The sequence below is a fragment of the Oncorhynchus mykiss genome, chromosome 3 (genome assembly GCF_057628025.1).
Source record: "Oncorhynchus mykiss isolate SJ-2025 chromosome 3, ASM5762802v1, whole genome shotgun sequence".
Classification (NCBI taxonomy): Eukaryota; Metazoa; Chordata; class Actinopteri; order Salmoniformes; family Salmonidae; genus Oncorhynchus; species Oncorhynchus mykiss.
The window spans coordinates 31,857,955-31,880,000 of NC_143024.1; the positions used below are offsets into that span (position 1 = coordinate 31,857,955).

A 22,046-nucleotide genomic window follows, 5' to 3' on the forward strand; every position below is an offset into this window, starting at 1 on the left:
AGGGAATTACCTGCCGTATCCAGTAGCCAACTCTCTCCCTTTTCTGACAGCTGGAGCTGCAGTCCTTTCACCTTCTTCCATGGCATCTACATGCATTTGGATCTTGTGATTTTACCTTACAATTCTAAGAACTTCAAGTTAGCTAGCTAATAGGAAGTTAGCTAGCTGATGATATTTCATTCACTTAGCTACACAGTAAAGTCAGCTAGCTAGCAGCTCATACACAGTGGCATATCTGTTTGCTTTGCCACACCAGTGGAACCTTTCCAGGTCAAAAAGGTTCCATGAGGAACCAATCTGAGAAGGGTCTTCAAGGAACCTCCGTGTAAAGGTACAAACCACAACATTTTGGTGATGGGACAGGTTCAATTTTGAACCTTTTTAATAATATATTGTAGAGGTGGCAGCCTATCAGAAGATTGGAGGCATGGATTATTGAAGGCATGGATTATTGGAGGCATGGATTATTGGAGGCATGGCTTTCAGATTGTTATTTTTGGCTACCCGTTAGAGTAAATGTCATATTAAGTTGTTACACTGCAAATTTCTACATACCTTGAATAATTATGCATATTCTTCCAATATAATATTAATATTTTAAGGTTACTGATTACATATAGTCATAGAATGGTAACCATTCCAACTTTGGATTTGCATAAACTCTTGAAGATCTCCAGGGTTCCTCGAGTCACCACAAATTCTAAGAGTATACTATACTGTATGTCAAATAGGTTGGGTTGATTCACTTACCTCACCTGTGTTGGAGGGTGAAACTAAACTTGCTACAGTGCACCCGATATTGGGTCAAATTCTAACTAATGTTCCATGCATTGTTTTCTTCACTGGGTTTCTGTAGAACTCTGCCTTGTGTTTAAACAATCAATCAATAAATGAAACACTTACCAAACACCCAATTGCAGTCAGTGTATGAGAGTGATCTACTGTAAATATTTAACTCAGGTCGTTATTGCAAAAGAGAAAGTGTTCTCAGTGACTTACCTAGTTAAATAAAGGCTGTTGTGTGGTAGATTATCTCTATTGTCTATTTCTCCTAATATAAATTAAACAAACATCCCACCGCTTTCTTGATATTTGTCTTCTCAGATGGGAAGGGCCTCTGTTGGGTGTTGCTGGCCTGTGCTTGAGGCCCCTCCTTCTTGGAGTACAAGTCTCCTGGGCTGTTAGGCTGATCAATGAGGAATGAGGAGCTGTATTCTTCAGATCACTTACTTATGCTCTGCTGCTTCCAACTGACGAAGGAAGGTCAACACTCACTCTGAGGTAAGCTAACAGATCTACTCATTCATTCAGAAAAAGACCAGGGCGGATGTATTGTTATCTGCAGGGTAAGATACTGTGTGGAGACTACTCATTCTGACCTTTCATATTTAAGCCTATCATTTTTCCTATCCGTTTTTTTTGTGTATTGCAGTTCATTTGAGTAATTCATGAAGATAATGTAATAACGATTAATTAATCATTTCAATACGCTTTATTCCAATTTTGTATTGTCCTTTGAAGGAATACACCTTCAAACCATACTGTGTTAATTAAGCAAATGTTGAACTTTAAGAGATTAACAAAATGAACATGCATGTTTAACTAGGTAAAGAGGTGCAGAAGGACAGGTTTTGTCTTATTCCAAGCACCACAGCAAGAAACACTGTCTTGGTGTGCATGTTCTCGTGGAACTCTTTACCCGTAGCAAGTCATGTGAATAAAAACATTGCTGGTATTGTGCCTTGCCTTGGGGTGGAGACTGCTCAGTAGAGACGGAGAGTAGTAAGGTGCTTGGGGCACAGTGCCAATAGGTTGGGGGAGGTCAACATCTCACCCTCAGACACTAAAGGCAACATGATACATAGAAAGCAGCAGTATAATGCATTCTCACTGTTCCCAATGAAAAATTATTGGTTAGTTAACCTGCTGAATTCGATGTGCATTCTGCTTCAGTATACACATTTCTCCATGTAAGAATGTGCAGGACAGTTAATACTCTGTGGTTTGTATTATTTCCATGTATGAAGATGAAGTGAATGAAACAACAACATGTTCTGTATCTTAATTCATTCAAATCAGTGATTATGTAAGCTCTTTCAAAGCAGGTAGGCCTAATGCTTTGTGACCTCAATTTTGTGTATACTCCATATGGTATTTGAGGAAGTAAAATTATATATTTGTTGTTGGCTACTTTGTAGTCATCCTTGACATTAGGATGCAGTTACACCAGTGGTTACCAAGATGGTCCTAATTAAAAGATCAGAGGTTAGGACTGTAACCTTATATGAAACTTCATGTCTTTCAGCAGGCAAAAACTTAAGAGTTTAGTGTTTTGGGGGGGGACAACATTACCACTGTACTACATTACATATCAGATCGCTATGCAATTAGAAAAGGTCTACAGCAGGGGTACTCTACTCTTACACTACGAGTTCCGGAGAATTCTGGTTTTCTGTTCTTCCTGATTATTAATTGCAAGCACCTGGTATAAATCAGAAGGGAACAATGACAAAATACAGTGGAACTGGTTTCGAGATCCAGAGTTGAGTTTGAGGGGCCTACAGTATCCTTGTAAGAAAGAACAACAGCCTTGTTGTTAATTTAACATTAGAAAACATCCCTTACAAGGTGTGAAAAACATTGGATTACCTCTGAGTCTGTGAAAGGCTTTAGCTCTGGAAATAGCTCCCACAGAGTCTGTCATCTCACAAATGACAACTGTGACCAGTGTGCTTGTTCACAGAGATAAACAGAAACAGTCACTTTATGGCTAAACTAGACCACTGACAGTCCTGTAGCTGATGACACAGCGCCCATGTCCCAAATGGCATCCTACTCCCTGTATAGTGCACGCAGTTTGATCAGTGCCTATAGGGCTCTTGTCAAAAGTAGTGCACTATGTAGGGAATAGGGTGCCATTTGGGACACAAACAATAGGTGATGACACTGACACACAGAAGAAAGAGATACTGGTGATATAATTGCTGTATTTATCAGCAGTTGCAAGCATGTAATTACTGTGTCATAACGTTCTCAAAAAAACAAAACAAAACAAAAAACACACAGTTTATTTAGCTTATCAACCAGCTTATTATTAGAATCAGGTGTGCTAGATTATAGGGTTGGTGCCGAAACCTACAGGATGGTATAGCGCTCCAGGTACAGGGTTCAGCAGCCCTGCTTATTGCATTGGGGTTTGTTCAGTCTGTGTAAGGCCTGGACAACATGATAAATGTCAAATGTCAATGGCTAAAACATGCTGTCCTCTGCCCTACAGGAAATGGCAGGCAAGTTTTGGACATATCTAGCTTTCTTCTTTCTCCTGGCTAGTCTGGCTGTCATCATTACTATGTCCCTGATCCAGGGTCATAAGCGTGTCTTTGAGTCACGTCTGAAGGTAAAAACAACAAACACATTCCTGATCCTTCTCTTCTCAAAAAGCTGTATTGACAGTGTAAAGCATTTGCTAAATGACTAAAATGTAAATGAATTACCTAGTATTTACCCAGACATCAAGACAATCATCACAAACAGAAGGTGACAGATCAGACTGGGTCTCTACAGCCTGTTTAGGAGTCAGGCCAAACTACAGTGAATGGGGGCAGTTAGCGTAGATGGCATTATAAAGACCAGGGTGGTTTGTATTCATGGCAGGTTGGTGTTGGGGAAACATTTGCTGCGAGTGGGACACATTCAAAAGGAAGGACGAAGGGACACTTGACTAGTTGACTGGATACAGCTTTGGGTAACAGGGTTAATACATGACTTCCTATTAATCAAAAGATGACTAACGTTTAATAACTCTGTGAAATGGAAACCAATCACCTTTAGTCAGCACACCAGGTCTATAAGAGAAGGGAAAACTAACTTCAACTCTGCAGGAACTGAGACTCTGAGGTTGGTTCAAATAGTATTTGTTTTCTTTCCAAAAAATGTAGCTGTGCTTTATTTAATCTTACTTGACGTAATGGAATGGTACTAATGGAAGTAATCCACAAAAGTGCAAAACCTGCCCATCTACCACTCCAGGACAGGCTCAACCAAACACTCAAAGATAGCAAATACTTGGCCTGTTTGAATCCATGTCTGGGTCTGGAATGTGTATTATTGCTGCCTTTTTACATTTTTTATTAGGATCCCCATTAGCCAACACCAATGGCAACAGCTAGTCTTACTGGGGCCTGACACATAACATTTACCATTTACATACATTTAAAAACAATAACATGTAGTGTGGGCATGTGTTTGCATCTATCAGTACATGTCAGCACATACACACAAAAAATACACACAATCAGTCCTTTTGGACAGACGTGAGGGACAAACTTGAACCAGAATCTAGTTCCAGAGGGCAGAGCAAATCATTTCTATGGATTTGTCTTCATGCCTGAGTGAGTGTTTCCTGTGTTTACAGAGTAGCTGCATTTTTCATGTCTTTACGTTCTGTCCCTGTTCTCAGCTTTATGGAAGTAATAATCACACCATAATGGAGTGCAATCATTGTGCTTCTAGTCAATCAGGAACGGAGTGCAATAGCTGTGTGATAATGATGAGGTATTTGATGGACTGTATTTTAGGGGATTGTGGTTGTTTACCATAACATACGTGATTGCCTTTCATTATACAACGATTATGTGCGTGCCACTGCATCATTTCATCATCTGATAGAATCCTCCTCCTCTTGGACAGCAGTAAAAAGTATGTTTTATCAATTGACTTTGACCTGTTTCGTTGTAAGAGTGAAGTAATCCTGCAGCAGGAGGATTTGATCATTCCAAACCAGAACATCTGATCATTTCTAACTGGAAATGAGTTTTGATAGGCTAGAGTAGGCTATAATTTAGGTGTAGCCTATGGTTGCATTTCGGATACACTTGTATATCGTAGTAGAGATCAATATCTATCTTGTGTTATTGAGCTATATAAAACAAAGGTTGTGTAAGGCTGCATTTCAGATACATTTCTGTACGTTTGAATGTTGCAGCAGTAGGACCTAAGGTAGTAAGACATTTATTCTGTCTGGTTCTTTAGCGTTTGAGCCAGCGAGAGAGAAAGAGAACTGCGGGTTTTCAGTGAATTAATAGCAAGGCTCATCTGCAACAAACAGTGATCAAATGAAGATAAAACATCTGTATATGAACTAGCATCTTGGATATGTAGTGTGATTTCCCTGCTCTCCTCTATATGCAGTATGGCATAGTAATCGACTCAGGCTCCTCCCGCTCTACTATGTATCTGTATCAATGGCCAGCCGAGAAGCAAAATAACACTGGAGTGGTGAGCCAGACACTCAGATGCATGGTCGCTGGTGAGTCTGCATGTTTTTTAAATGGTATTTTATTGGCCCAACCCTCTTCAGAGAACTAAAGAAATGTTTTATTTTCACAGCTATTTTGTGGGATAGACATTTTACATATATGCACAGTATTACAAAAACAGAAATATATGTTTGGGATAAACACATAAAATGTGGATACATAATACTGAGACATATCCGGTGTACATGATAGTGTTTTTGGTCCTAACTATTCTAGAGCATCAGCTTTTAATCCCACCCCTCAGCTACTTTCAGCCCATCCCACCTATCTCCGTACACCACCCTCTCTTGATTTCAATGTGACATATATTTTTCAACTGTGCTGTGATGTCTTACATCAATTCTGAACCTTTCCAATTGCATAGTATCCATAAATTGTAAGTTAAAGATGAATATATTTGCTGAGAGTATTATTATATTGCTGATATATTGACTTTTGCTTTCCAAATCGTCCAATGGTACAATTTGTAGGGTTAATTTTAGATGAATGTTGTTATTTTTCAGCCTCTCCTGAACCTGTGACCCCAACAAGCTACATGGGGGCAAAACCAGAATCAATTATCGAATGATTATGTCTCTTCGCAGTTAAATCTGCAGAGCTGAGATGGTTGTATGCCTCATATACTGTATACTGTCTAACATTATGCAGCAAGAATGCTGTATAATAATTTACATTTAAAAACGGAGTCTGTATGTTCATATTGAGATGCAGTGTCACTGGTGAGTCTGCATCGTAATGTGATGAACCTGACACATTCTCACGCAGGTCACAATCTTGTCCTCATATTTTTTTTCTTGTATTTTACCCCCTTTTTCTCCCCAATTTCGATCTTGTCTTATCGCTGCTACTCCCCAATGGGATCGGCAGACAAAGGTTGAGTCATGCATCCTCTGAAACATGACCCGCCAAACCGCGCTTCTTAACACCTGCCCGCTTAACTCGGAAGCCAGCTGCAGGAAACACTGTACAACTAACGACCAAGGTCAGCCTGCCTGGCCTGCCAGAGCGTGATGAGACAACTAAAGCCCCCCCAGCCAAACTCTCCCCTAACCTGGACGACGCTGGGCCAATTGTGCTCCGCCTTATGGGACTCCCGATCACGGCCAGTTGTGACACAGCCTGGGATCAAACCCAGGTCTGTAGTGACACCTCTGGCACTGTGATGCAGAGCCATAGACCGCTGCGCCACTCGGGATGCCCTTGTACTTATCCTTTTTATGAAGATACCATAATACATTACATTTTGGAAAAGGACTTGCATGTGAAATGCACTTATCATCATTCAGCCTTTCAGTACTGAATCTCATACTCCTTTTATATACTATGTTGAAGGGCAATTCCGCCACTTTTCAACCTCATATTCATCATCTCCAGCACCAACAAGTGTCTTAATATGCGTGTTTCTATGATATGTGGTTAAAAAGGTAAGAAGAAAGGTCCTAAAACAACGCTTCTCTGTGACATCACAAGGTAGGATGAAAAGTTTAAAAAACAGCGATTTTCAAAACCAGCAACCTAAGTTTCTAGACCAAGGGAGGGTCTTTTCTTGCTCCCACGTCACTGTGAACCTCATAGTGTTTGAAAATAACAGTTTTTTACTTTTGATGATGTCATCAGGTAGAACTTTTTAACTTTATAGTTTTTTTCTACAAAACATGTACTGCTTTCACAAATGTTGAAACTGGTCTTGTGCTGGAGATAATGAAAATGAGGTTGAGAAGTGGTGCAGTTGCCGCTTAAGCACCTGGTTTAAAAGCACTATACATTTAATCCAGTGTTGTATAGTGATGCAGACTTGCTAGCTATCTAGTGCATCAATTGCTTGTGAGAACAAGTATTGTATGACTCTGAGCTCAGTCTGATTTGATTCCCTAGGCCCTGGTATCTCGGATATGTTAGTTGACAATGCACAGGACCAACAGTCCTGGGTGTCGATCAGAGAATGTATGAACAACATCACAAAAATCGTCCCCGCAGACCAACACAATTCAACCATCCTCTACCTTGGGGCAACTGCTGGGATGAGACTGCTACAGTGAGTTGTGGGTTTGTCTTCCTCCAGTGTGAGCGTACCTCACCAATCTTCTAGGTATGGAGTCCTTTACAGTCTATCTGGCTGACCTATCTCTGCTGTTGCACTTCTGGGAATGGATCCACGGTAGATACAGAAGTAGACGTGTGCATGCGCACACATGCACACACATACTGATCCCACACACAGAATACTAATAGGTTTTACACCATATTTAATCAACCTACTGTAGGCCTATTATTGACCTCGACATTCTCTACTGGAGATAATATGCAACCTCAAAATGTATCTCTCTCTTGATTACAAGTTCACAGAATGAAACTAAATCCAATGAGATCTTAAAGAACCTGCAGAACTACCTCCAATCTCTGCCGTTTAACTTCCAAAACGCCTCCATCATGTCAGGGGACGAGGAGGGGCTGTACGGCTGGATCACCGTCAACTATCTGATGGGAAACTTCCTGGAGGTACATTACAATTTTACATTAACTTCAAAACATTTACATTAACTTTAGAAATACCTAAATAACTCGTAGGCATACAGTGGGGCAAAAAGGTATTTAGTCAGCCATCAATTGTGCAAGTTCTCCCACTTAAAAAGATGAGAGAAGATGAGACAAAATTAGATTTTTTTTCTCCAGAAAATCACATTGTAGGATTTTTAATGAATTTATTTGCAAATTGTGGTGGAAAATAAGTATTTGGTCAATAACAAAAGTTTATCTCAACACTTTGTTATATACCCTTTGTTGGCAATGACAGAGGTCAAACGTTTTCTGTAAGTTTTCACACACTGTTGCTGGTATTTTGTCCCATTCCTCCATGCAGATCTCCTTTAGAGCAGTGATGTTTTGGGGCTGTTTTGGGGCTGGGCAAACAAACTTTCAACTCCCTCCAAAGATTTTCTATGGGGTTGAGATCTGGAGACTGGCTAAGCCACTCTAGGACCTTGAAATGCTTCTTACGAAGCCACTCCTTCGTTGCCAGGGCGGTGTGTTTGGGATCATTGTCTTGCTGTAAGACCCAGCCACGTTTCATCTTTAATGCCCTTGCTGATGGTAGGCTTTGTTACTTTGGTCCCAGCTCTCTGCAGGTCATTCACTAGGTCCCCCCGTGTGATTCTGGGATTTCTGCTCACCATTCTTGTAATCATTTTGACCCCACGGGGTGAGATCTTGCCCCAGATCGAGGGAGATTATCAGTGGTCTTGTATGTCTTCCATTTCCTAATAATTGCTCCCACAGTTGATTTCTTCAAACCAAGCTGCTTACCTATTGCAGATTCAGTCTTCCCAGCCTGGTGCAGGTCTACAATTTTGTTTCTGATGTCCTTTGACAGCTCTTTGGTCTTGGCCATAGTGGAGTTTGGAGTGTGACTGTTTGTGGTTGTGGACAGGTGTCTTTTATACTGATAACAAGTTCAAACAGGTGCCATTAATACAGGTAACGAGTGGAGGACAGAGGAGCCTCTTAAAGAAGAAGTTACAGGTCTGTGAGAGCCAGAAATCTTGCTTGTTTGTAGGTGACCAAATACTTATTTTCCACCATAATTTGCAAATAAATTCATTAAAAATCCTACAATGTGATTTTTTGGATTTTTTTTCTAATTTTGTCTGTCATAGTTGAAGTGTACCTTGGCCCACTGTATGTATATGTACTGATGTGTGGGTAACTGTCAGTAATGTGTGTAAGTGTATGTTGGAACTATTTTTGGTTCTATTGTTCTTATTTAAAATGTGTGTCGTTCTGTCCTTGAGCTGTTCTTGTTTATTGATGCTCTGTATTATGTCATGTTTTATGTTTTGTGTGGATCCCAGGAAGAGTAACTGCTGCTTCAGCAACAGCTAATGTGAATAAAAAATATAACAAATATTTTAAAAAATGGAAATTTGAACACAAAATCAATGTTTATACAGTACATACTGTAGGGGGTAGATCAGATAAATATTGCAGACAGATTGTGGTTTATATATATTTATATCATATATTATATGGAAAGTGGAAATCAAAACTGGATGTTTTTGAAGAAAAAAAAAAAATATATATATGGGGGGATTGGAAATGATGCAGACAATTATTTCCAATCCCCCACATATTTTTTCTTATTTTTAAAATGTATTTTCCTTCTTTATTATTTGACCATAACCCTACCACCCCTCCCCTAATTGAAGTTAACTCATGGACAACAATACTTAGTCTCCTACTTCCAGCTTATACATACCATATACATTTTATGGACACGGTACAGTTTACATCAGTTACCTTTTATTTGATACATTTTTTACCCTTCAGCTACCCTCAACCCCTCATTTATTTCTGAAAAACATCCAGTTTTGATTTCTATTTGCAATTTTTTCTTTAACTGCACTGTGATGCTTCACAAAAGTTCTGAACCTTACTATTCTCAGTTTCTATAGATTGTAAATGAAAGATGATTTTACAAAAAAATAGTTATATTATATCATTGATCGAATGACCATGGCTTTCCATGTCACCCAGCAGTGCTTTTAGCAGAGTTAGCTTTAGGTAAATGTTGTGATTTTTCAGACATTCCTGAACCTGCGACCAAAAACAAGCTACTGCTATGTGCAGTACCAAAACAAGTGACCTAATGAATCTGTCTCCTTGCAGCAAAATCTGCAGAACTGGGATGGTTGTATCCCCAATCCATTAAATTGGTTGCAAGGATTTTGTATAATCATTTAAATTGAAAAACTCTAAGTTTTGAATCCGGCGTTGTTTTGTATACCAGTTAATAAACCATGTGCTATGGAATCAGTATGGCACAGCTGTCATTTTTCTTGTCCTTAAATGGACCTGGTATATTTTTTTATTGATCCAAAAAGATTTTGACCAACTTTGGTCTTCAATGCAGGGCCGACAGACAAGTTCCTTAGCTTCTACAATGCTTAAAATAAGACTCTTTTGCGGCTCTATATTGAACCTTTTTGAGGACCATGTACGAAGCGAGCCATTGAACCCTTCAATATGGCAACATTTATTCTAGCAGTGTAGGGTTTATATCTGAATGAATTTATCACAATAGAGTACAGTTCTCATCGCTGTGTTTCATAAAGATCATAATTGATTTGAAAACATCAATCTATCCTCTGGTTTGTAGAGAAACATATGGAACATGTGGGTGCGTCCTGCCGGAGGGAAGATGGTGGGCTCCATGGATCTAGGAGGGGCTTCCACCCAGATAGCGTTCACCCTCCCAGATCCCAACGCCCGGGGAACAGACATCATGCGGGTCTCCCTCTATGGCTACGAATACAACATCTACACTCACAGCTTCTTGTGTTATGGGAAGAACGAGGCAGAGAAGAGAGTCCTTGCTGCTTTAGTGAAGGTACTGTGTAAAGGAAATTTGGGTTTACTTCAAATAGTAATTGTTTTCTTCCAAATACCTGATTAGTCAAGCCTGGAGTGCGAAATGGGCTGGGACTATTCCAGCGGTAAAGTAGTTGAAAGAAAATAAACACTATTTGAACCCAGAATCTGTTAGGACGTCATCCCTCACATTAATTCCTGGCAGCACTGTCAGCATGATGATGATGATGCTGCTTTTATACTTAGCTAAGTGTTGTTTTTTGTGTAATTAATGCAATCCCTCTGGCTAAGTCCACAACACCCATTAATATCTAATTACCACACCCTATGAAATCTGAGGACACCTCATTACCTTGACACTTTACTGTCTCTCGGAGATGAGGCATTATGGTGCATTATGGTATTAACCGTATTGATCTGTCCATTTCTATATGGTTTGCTTTGCAAGCTTGGTCGAAAAGTGTCTGTTTTGCTAGGATGGTAGATAATGCATGCACAACTGAAGACAGCCATTTTGAGGAGACAACAATGTAAATAGTGGTCCCACTTTACTTATAGTAGTTCTTATACCTGTGTAGCCTAGTAACGCTGTAATTACTACAGTAGACAAGAGGTTCAAGCTCAGCTATTGATCCTTTGGATTCCTTCTTCATGAATGTTCAAGTGACATACTGTAAATACATTTACTGTGCTCTCTTTGTCTCACTGATCAGAACTCTGAGAACGCTACACATGTGACCAACCCCTGCTTCAATCTTGGTTACAACATGACTGTGTCGGCTGAGTCCATCTTTGGGACTGAGTGCATAAAAACGCCTGCCGACTATGACCCCAAGCAGATGATCACCCTGAAGGGGTCATCAGACAACGGAGCCTGTAGGGATGTGGTGCAATCCATATTTGACCTGACCTGCACGAAGAACTGTTCCTTTGACAGAGTATACCAACCATCCGTGGGACCCGGGGACTTTCTGGTACACGCGTGCACGCACACAGACAGACAGACATACTGTATATATAGGGCATATTTTGCAGTTATCCATAAAATCTTGTGTCTGTCTGAGCTCCTAACGTGTGTTCCATCCCTCAGGCCTATGCTGGGTTCTTCTACACTGCTCAGGCTGTTGGGCTGAAAGGCATTTCACAACTGGACCAGTGGAACTCCTCTACCTGGGAATTCTGCTCCTGGGATTGGCCCACCGTGAGTCCATGTTGTTGTTGTAGTTGTTGAGGTTTTTGTTGTTGGTGGTGGTAGAGGTCACTCTGCTCCATGGACTGGACCCCTGGGAGTCCTTTTACACTGGCAGCTACTGACGTAGGATCTTAATTTGAGCCAGTGTGCTACAGCAGGAAAATAATCCTGCAGCAACAGGAAATGTGAATTATTATGTGGATTATAATTAATTGTATTTTTTGTAGGGGATTATACTTTTTTCGTTTTTTTCAAAACTAGAATACACTACAAGTTTCTCAGCAACAAAATAGTGGTCATATTAAGATCCTACATCTGTGCAGCAATTTTCACATTTATAGCTGTGACAGAGAAAGGGAAGAGCTTGACATTAGCTAAAATAGGGGTAAGCATAGAAGTAAAATATGAGTAAATATATGTTCTATTTAATGATGTGGGGTAAGCTTACTCCACCTGAGAAAGAGTGGCCATGCATTCCACTGTACTGCACCATCTGAGGTTAATTTATGATGACCTTTCCTGGGTGCTGTTTTACATGGAACTTCACACAGACAACAGAGACATATTTTGTAAGACGGGTGCTGTCCAACAATTATCAAGGTTATTGCAATTATTAGATGGTTATTGTACTATTAGAAATGTATCAGAATAAATTATTAGAAAATTGCCTCAACACATGGAAAATGTAATGGATAGACAAATGGAATGTTGTTTTTTTCCCTTCTTTTTTAGCTCACGCTAAAAAAGGGCTGGATAGCTGAAAAATACAGAAGGTCCTACTGCTATTCAGCACATTACGTCCAGACATTACTTGTAAATGGCTACAAGTTCAATAAAGACACTTGGAAACACATTGACTTCCAAAAACAGGTAAGTGTGGCAGAATTCAGCCAGGTGCCTTGGAGGATCCAAACACATGCTTCCAAATGAAACGCATGTTTTTATGGTCATATACTGTACTGCAAAAAGAGAAACCAATATAAATGGTGGGTATACTTTCATTAACAGAGGTCAAGATCTTGACAAGGATGCGGCTAGAATCGTTTCCTATGCCCCCAGGAAATGGAACTTGTGATGGAAGTCCAGACTGGAACTTCCAGCTGAAGTCTTTGCCTGTTAGACTCAATGAAGTGTAACATGAAGTTTTTCTTTCAAAATCAAAGCACAACACAGACTGGTTACAGTAGCTTGTTTGACATGATGAAAAATGGGGGATTTGTCCCCCAAGATGACTATTCTCTGTTTTTCATTCTTACAAACAAGCGAGCTACTGTCTCTCTGTCCTTTGTGTTTTGGGTGTCAGGAGAAATTGATGCCCTTTGTCCCATCATCAGAGGGGGTTGAAAGGCATGATTTCTTCAGTGGAAGAAAAGACAGATTTTAGAGTCATTTTCCCCCTGGGGGGCATAGTTTGCCTCAATTATTTATAAACGGCAATTACTCTTCTAACTTGTAATGTTCATTATTCATTGTTGTCTTTCAGCCTTTTCCAATAGACTATTGATGTTAAAAAAGAAGGCAGGTCGCCCTTGATACAAGTCAGTATTCCAAGTCCATCCATGTCTGATGATGTTGGGAGACGATGTGGAAACCGGCCAGTAGGGGCAACAGTGAGCTCTGTTATCTTCAATTAGGTCTAGGTTTTGCTAGGGCGTTGTTGACGGGATGGCGAATGGGCGTAAGCATCTATAACTTCGAAATTTGACGTTTGAGAAACATGGATGAACGTCTAATTCTGATGTGAGACTGTGAGAGCTTGTAGCAAAAAAAGATATGATAGAGGATGCCAGAATTGGGAAAAGGGTCAGGATTTCTGAACTCCAAATCGACCACTAGTCCCTACTCTCCTGCCACTCATGTAGATCAGAGAGGATTGGAGAGGTGGAAGTAGTAAGGAGATATTTCCACCTAGCCAATCAGAAGGTAATATTGACCTAATTTTTATACTGTATCCATCCAATCCTATCAGATCTAATGTAGTAATGTGACCATTTGGAATTTAGCAATAATCTGTTTTTAAGTCTGTTTGTCCCATAAATCTTAGGCTGGGGTGGGGTGATGGGGTGATGGAGATAGGGGTTTATAGGTGTGGCAGTGAAACATTTGAGGTTTTGCAAAGATAGGTTTAAGCTTCCTCAACTACATAAACCGAGGCAATGCATTCCATGACTATTGGGATCTGTAGATAAATAAGGAGAACAGGTCAGTTGTGTTGAACCATCAGGGGTTAATTTATGAGGACCTCAGGTAGCCTAGTGGTTAGAGCATTGGGCCAGTAACCGGAAAGTTGCTGGATTGAATCCCAAAGCTGACAAGGTAAAAATCTGTCGTTCTACCCCTGAGCAAGGCAGTTAACCCACTCTTCCCCGGGCGCTGAAGATGCGAATGCCGATTAAGGCAGGTCCCTGCACCTCTCTGATTCAGAGGGGTTGGGTTAAATGCGGAAGACACATTTCAGTTGAATACATTTAGTTGGATAACTGACTAGGTATCCCCCTTCCCCTGTCTTGTCTGTCCCCTAGGGTGTAGGAGACAGTGGTATTCAAAGGTGGGATTGCCAAATTTAAAACGTTTTTAAAATTAAGAGTACATACTATTTTATTGGACAATATAAAACATTTTTTTTATGAAAGATCATTTGAAACTACAATTTTATGGAATAAATGTGTTTATTGCTTCTCTTCATTTTTATAAGAGAGCTGAACATTTCATGAATTGAAGGTTATTTGTTGATGTGAAAATCAAAATGTACCAATTTTAAGGTTGTATTATTAGATTTGGGGTGGGCTGGGATCGCCATAATTTCGAATGAAAAAAATGGGGCACCCAGAAATTCCTTGTTCCGTTTCCGGTTCTTGTTTTATCATCTCTTCATATGGGACCCAGAACTTAATCGAGAAGCTGACCAAAGAATGTAGTTTTGGGTTAACCAAGATTAGGGTGTAGGGCAGGGCAGACTAAACTGGGGCCCGTGGGCCAACGTTTGGTTTGACCCGCCAGAATAATTTTTTAAGCTTAGTCAGAGTTAGAAAAGTAGAATACACAAGGTGCAATTTCGAAATTTGGTAGTGCATTAGGAGTCTACAGTTCTACTAGTAATCATCACCAAATGAACAACCAGGCACACAGGGCATGTTCCCTGGAGCCCTGACCTCTAGGGGGGCCCCATTGATTTAGTTAGTCACTCAGAAAACATATGAACATGGCATAAGTCATGGCAAAATGTGTAGAAAGGCAGGAAATTCGCTTTAAAACTGCAACAAAAAACACCTCATGGCAAAATGTGTAGAATTGCAGGATATTACCTTTGAAACTGCAACATTTTCTCAACTTCCTATGGAAACATGAATAGAATTGCATGAAAATTGTTTTAAAACTGCCACATTTTCTCTATACCTATGGCAAATGTGTAGAATTGCAGAGAATTTACTTTAACACTGAAAAAAAAAAATACCAAGAGGGGTGGCACTAAAAAGTTTTGCCCACGAGGTGGGTGGGTGGGCCTCCCAACCAAATGTCGATTAGGGTCCCCAAAATGGCGCTTCTGCCTGATGTTTTCCTGAAGGTTCCAATACCTTTCTGGTGCATTTCTGTTACTTCCTGCTGAAAATACAAATTGTTACACCTTCTTATTTTCAAGTTATGAGCCTTATGAACATATAGACCGTTTCTGTGCCACAACGGTAAAATTTTTTCATTCATCTTTAACTTCTTGCTCCTACTTGAGACGCAGACGTCTCAAGTAGGCACCTGGAAATGCAAATGCACTACGCTAAATGCTAAATGTACTCGTTAAAACTCAAACGTTCATTAAAATACACATGCAGGGTATTGAATTAAAGCTACACTCGTTGTGAATCTAGCCAACGAGTCAGATTTTTAAAATGCTTTTCGGCGAAAGCATGAGAAGCTATTATCTGATAGCATGCAACACCCCAAAATGCCGGAAGGCAACGTAAACAAAAGAATTAGCGTAGCCGGCGCTACACAAAAACGCAGAAATAAAATATAAAACATTCATTACCTTTGATGATATTCTTTGTTGGCACTCCTATATGTCCCATAAACATCACAAATTGGTTAATACTGGTAATAAGAATGTGTTGATAGGTGTCAAGTTATATTGCTACAATTTTATTAATGCTTGAAGTGTGATTTTACGATGGCTTACTGAAAAGTTGTTGTTTAAATACCCTAAAAAGCTATTGTTTACCTGTAATTTTTCTAAATAGATAATGTCTATTTGTTCAGCCTGTGGCCCATCACTCAGATTATATTTTGGCCCACCAAGCCCAAAAGTGTGATCACCCCTGGTGTAGGGGCTATGGTGTAAGGCAGGGGTCCCCAAACATTTTTGGTCTGTGATCCCATTTTGATATCAATAAAATGTTCGCCACCCCATCATGCAAAAAAAGTGATGTAGTCAACGGCCAATATTAACTTTTTGAATAGGTGTATTGACAGTTTATTACAAATCAGTCTGTGGGAACTTCAATCTGAAGAAAGTATAGTTTGAAGTGGCTGAATTGCATCAGAAAGGTATTGGGAGGGTCAGAAGATGATCTTCTGTGTAGAAAATAACACATAATTGATGTTCTCCCCCCCCCACTATGATTTAGTATTGTCCACTCTGTTCTAATGAGGCTTGTGGACATCGTGGAGGGAAACAGACACATACATGTTTCTGAGAGTCTCATCTTTCAGTGATGGGGTCATAGTATTTTGTTAAAACAGTTAACAAGTTAAAACAGCTTAAACAGTTCAAAAGATAGAGCCACATGTGTAGGCAGAAAACAGAAACCCCGTTCTTTATTACAACCACATCTAGCGGCTACCAGAAGTTACTGACACAATAAATCAAGCGACCCCGGTTTAGTTTCACTCGCGACCCCATTTTCAAATCAGGAGACCCCTAGTTTGGGAAACACATGTCTGTTTTAAGTGAGTCTGTCTGTCTTCAAACTGTCTTGTCAATCCTCTACTGTGTGGTGTGCCCCCTAGGGGTCGGCAGGGGGGCACCGGGTAAAATGACCCAAGTGAAAAAGTCTGGGAACCCCTATTCGCAGGTGTAGGGGCTTGTGGTCAGTAGTCTGTTTTAAGTGAGTGTCTGTCTGTCTCTCCTCACGCTGTCTCTCTGTCCCCTCCAGGTACATAACACAAGTATAGGCTGGAGTCTGGGCTACATGCTACATACATCTAACATGATCCCTGCTGAGGCCAAGCTGGTGCGTCTGCCCATGGCCAACTCTGTGTTCAGTGGCCTCCTCTTCCTCTTCACCGCCCTCACCATCGTCAGTGTCATGTTTCTGATCATCAAGGCTGTGCGTGCCTGCTACTGACCCCCACTAGAGGGCAGAGTGTTCAAATTACAGTTACACCTAGGGTTGCAAAATTACAGTAACTTTCCCAAAATGTTTTTTTTCCAGAAATCCGGGTTGGAAGATTCCTGGAATCAGGAGGGAATGAGCAGGAAATCTGGGAATCCTCCAACTGGGATTTCTAGAAAACCTTTTTGGGAAATTTTGGGAAAGTTACAGCAGTTTTTCAACCATAGTTACACCCGATGGAGGAAAGTGCTTCTGGTCCCACCCAGACACAGTTACAGCAGGCAACAATAGAACATGGATAGGAGGAAGGTATTATCACCAGGTATTATCATCATCAGTTAAAGAGATTTAACAGGATCTTAAAGCTCCCATGCAGTCTTATTCATTTTATTTTTTAAATCAACACTATATGTCTAATAAATCACTGTGTGTGTTTATTTCATGAAAATAACTCCAAACATATTTGCTATTATTTATTTTCCTGAGCCTCCTTTTGCCATTGAAATGCTCAGTCTGATCGTGTGGGTGTGTTGATACAAATGTAAATATATTTACATACACATCCCTGATTGGCAGATAGGATCGTCTAGACTCTAGACTAGAGCTTACCCCGCTTACCCCTTCAAAGTAGGATGAAACATATGCAAATAAAAGTTGACTGGTCATTGGTCAAAATAATCAGATTGTGTTGTCATACTGTGGGACAAAAATTCCCTCCCACCTAAACAGTGTTGTTTTGACCTCATAGTGTAGAAATATAATTAAAAAAAAAGGGGAAATCACGTTTTGACTGCACTGCCCCTTTAAGCACTTACAAAAGCATAACATATTGTACAAATTTAAATTCGTAACATATCATATGCATTGCAGGGGAATAAAAAAAATAATTTTGCAAGAGGTATCATATCATACAAAATGGATACAATTGTACACAATTGTGCAACATTTTCGGGGTATTTTGGGGTACTTTCAAAACTACTGGCTGAAATTATACAAAACATAATAATGTATCTTAAGCTGTTAAAAGGATCTCCATTCCATGTGTTTGAGTGTTTTCAGTGAGAAGATACACTTGAGGGTCAGTAATGCATTATAAGATCTTGTTCGCTGCTTTAGGCTCATCCCAAACAGATGAATGAGACAATTCTAAGAGATTCAGTGACTTCAAACACTCAATTGGTCTTTAAAGTATGATAAAAGAGAACTATTAATTGCATAATGAACTGCTGAGCAAAAATGATCGCCATTTGCACTAAGTCATCAGCTATACAGTACTGGAGATCAGGAGGTTGAATTAAGGTTGAAGGTAGCATGGTAAACACCTGAAATGACTAAAATGTCTTTATTACATATTTTGCTGGATGGCATGGCATTGTCGGTTATCTACCTCCGAGATCTTGCATGTTTCTCGTCTGATGTACTATATCAGCAAATCCTTGTCATGCGGTCATTTTTTGTTGGTTGAATGTTCCATATTAACAATAAACTGAACATTACCCATGATGTTATCATCTCTAGACTCCAGCTAGTTATATATGTTTCCTTCCTCTTTACCTTACTTAGCCTACGTCCCCCTGTAGACTTTATGTATGTGTTCTGATTCACCACATTTGTGTGCACCTGTACTTTCCCCTTCAGAAGGGTGGAGATTTGGGATGCATTTTCCTTTTTAATCCGTTTTTTGACTGCAAGGTTAACAGCTACAGTACCAGAAGGGGGCAGTCCTTGACCATAAAGATTTACCTAGTGAGCCAAGAATTGACATCCTTTGTCCATTGTCTTTTAATCCGTTCATGGTTGAAAAGCACCTCATCTTCAGAGAAATCAAACAGTTTGTTCTTCATCTCTGAAGAGGATAGAACCCTATGGGCCAGTTTCCCAGACACAGATAAAGCCTAATGCTAGACTAAAACGCACTTTCAATGGAGATTAGGTTGAGCATGTTTTTTAGTCCAAGACTAGGCCTAATAATTATTACAAAAAATAGGCTATGTGTTATTAGTTAAAGTTATAGACCTAATTGGTAAGGGGTCTCTGTTAGATCTGTCCCCTGTGACTCATTTGCCAAGGAATGGATAGTGAGCCTAATACTTTACAATTCAAGCACATTTCAAAGTGGATAAAAAGCAACATTAATTCATTTTTATGGGTCTGGTTCTTATCATTTATTGCTCTCATCCACCAAGGATATTTATTGTCTGTTATTCAAATTAGGCTTCATGACTCATTTAAAAACGTGATCTGCAATTTCAAGGCGCCTGTCTCCAGTATATGGACAGCTAGACCACGCAAGCGCTGCGCGGGCAGGCCGTCTGCTCTCAAATTACAGCGCATTCCTAGAGTCTACTAAATTCCCATCCAGTCCCAGAAAGAGGACTTTTACAGTGAAATAACCTTCTCCGAAACGCACGGGTCCCTCGGGAGTGAGGGCTGCTTGTGATATATGCCTATGCTCCACTAAAGCAAAACTGTGGGTTGGGATTTCTTCTGGAGAAGTAGGCTACCACGAAAGTTTGAAGCTACTGAAACGTACCGTAGCCTACTTAAGTATTGTAATTTGCGAGATTTATTGTTACCTTTATTAATGCCAAAGTACCCTACAATAATGACAACTGCAATGTAGCCTATAGAAGGAGATTAAACATAGTTCAATTCAAATTATCAAGTGATGGTCTATTGAAAAAGCACTGTGGAGAAACCGGAGACTTTACGCACGCTGCATCTTCAGAACCATTGCTGTCTAGTCTTCAATAACGTTTGTGTAACCATATATACATGGTGTCACCGGACGTGTTTGCACTATAATAAACGCTGTAAACTTTTCTTGTGGAATGCACCCGAGTGGGGAAAACGATGGTAAGTGTGGTTCATGTTTCCTTTAAATCATCATTCTATTTTTGCTGCCCGATAGCACAATTTCAAACTTTGTTTTAGTCTGTGCATCCACGCGAAAGTGTTGCATTTGCATAGTCTTGCTGCACTTTTGTTGATTCTGTTCCTGATAAAGCTGCAGAATAGACAACTTCCAAACCGTTTGGCTAAAAAAGCTAAACCAATTTTATCTGTAGACTACACTATATCGCCAAAATAATGTGTGCCTTTATTTCATGTGATATGGAATTGTAATCCTATTTAGCCGGAAGGAAAAGAAGCAAGAAAGTGGTCAGCCCAGAGCATTTGTTATCGGTCATATTTTGACACATCAGCACCAAGAGCTGACCTCCATGATCCATTCTGTCTGTTCTGCACTGACACCTGATCAGAGAAACTTGTGAAGTGTCATTACTTATGGTATCAGAGAGTATCAGTAGAATGAGTGAAGAGACTAGAAGTAATAAACGTTTATATTCCGATTATCTTGCATATTAAGAAAGAATGATAATTTATTATATTAATCTGATAGAAAATTATATGTTCATGCCTTACAAATATTAAAGTTGATAGTAAACCCTCTTACAGAAAGTTTTAAAAGGTTTTAGTCAAAACACTCTTTCAACTAGGTGATCAGGGATCAAGTCTCCCAGTTCCACCAGCCAGACCCTGCAGTCTCACAGTTTCTTAATTGATTCCATACATGTAGACAGGAGACCCTGGTTTGAACAGCTCCATGGAATCCAATAATAACTCCAACTTCTCATCTATTGGACCTTAAATGAAGCTTAAGGAGTATTGTGTCATGAATTTTACAACCTGTTATTTATTGTGTTATTTTTACATTTTGAGGAGCACTACTACCCCTGGTAAAAAAAAAAAGTGTTTGGCACCCTAGACTGTATTGGAATAGTGATCAGCTCCTTCTGCATGCAATGTTTCTGTGCTCAGACATAAACTCAAAGCTCAAGTGAGGTAGAGAGAGGCATCTTTTCTCTTCAAACACAAGCATGCACTGACTACAACCTCAACCTCAAGTCTGCCTCAAGTCATTCAAGGGGCACCATTGGAATTCACTGCTGTACTCAGACACACACAAAAAAATCCAGACCCACAGGATATTGGTTAGACACAATGCACTGTGAGTCCCGTCCATCCATGGTTGTATACTCAGCTGGGATTTCAGTTCCTGGGTTTGCTTTGAAAGGGAAAGCAGTGCCATAACTTTGTGCGCTTAAAGGGAGGGCCAACCGCTGTCAAATACCATATTCCAGGCAGTATCGGGTCTCGGAGCAGAGCAGTCCACATAAGCCCATGGTTCCTGTCTCAGACAGGATTGAATGCTTGTTGCCTCAATGCATTATGAATGACCCATGTAATATTGGCTTCCAAGTAAATCTGTTAGGAGGACAGGACTCCACACCACTGCAGTTCAGGGGGACAAAACAACGGCCTCTCAATTTAGAAAACACTTAACATTATGTTGCCCTTATGCCATAAACTAAAGATAACATTCAGTACTTAAAATGATTGAATTGTAATGAAAAGACTGGAGTCAAATACAGTTTCATATTAGTCCTAAACAGGTTCTACAGTACCCGTGGATCTCTTTATATGGACTAGTAGGACTCCGTGAATTAGGCAAAAATTACCATCCAAACACTGACGTCTGAACTTTTATAACTCACACACTTTCCGTCTAGGTTTTAGTGTGTGTGTGTGTGTGTGCGGTCAGTGAAACCTATACAGTATACACTTTCATAGGTTTCAGTGTGCACTGTGCAGGAATTCTGCCTAGTGAGCTGACCTTTTCACTGGGAAGTACGGAACATGTCATAACAGCTCTGAGATCTGGCTACAAGCTCCTGTTTTATGAAGCCTGATGGGTCTGGCTACAAGCTCCTGTTTTATGAGGCCTGATGGGTCTGGCTACAAGCTCCTGTTTTATGAGGCCTGATGGGTCTGGCTACAAGC

At 40.1% G+C, this 22,046-nt stretch overlaps 2 protein-coding genes across 3 annotated transcripts in view; both read left to right on the forward strand.

Moving 5' to 3' along the window:
• The first annotated feature begins 989 nt into the window (after positions 1 to 989).
• On the forward strand, positions 990 to 18,704 carry LOC110512886 (ectonucleoside triphosphate diphosphohydrolase 3). Its single transcript, XM_021593004.3, has 10 exons — positions 990 to 1,281; positions 3,278 to 3,397; positions 5,191 to 5,308; positions 7,194 to 7,353; positions 7,658 to 7,817; positions 10,471 to 10,701; positions 11,396 to 11,656; positions 11,773 to 11,883; positions 12,607 to 12,744; positions 17,022 to 18,704. The coding sequence occupies exons 2-10, from the start codon at positions 3,281 to 3,283 to the stop codon at positions 17,211 to 17,213; spliced, it is 1,488 nt and encodes a 495-aa protein (XP_021448679.3). The 5' UTR covers positions 990 to 1,281; positions 3,278 to 3,280; the 3' UTR covers positions 17,214 to 18,704.
• Positions 18,705 to 19,482: 778 nt separating this feature from the next.
• The window catches only part of LOC110512899 (uncharacterized), a 25,046-nt gene continuing 22,482 nt past the window's right edge, over positions 19,483 to 22,046 (forward strand). For both annotated transcript variants that reach the window (XR_016493690.1, XM_021593011.3), the window contains exon 1: positions 19,483 to 20,057. Coding sequence is in view for 1 of the 2 variants with exons in the window: in XM_021593011.3 (XP_021448686.3) it covers positions 20,055 to 20,057 (3 nt within the window). In the remaining variant the exon portion in view is untranslated. The remainder of the gene's footprint in view (positions 20,058 to 22,046) is intronic.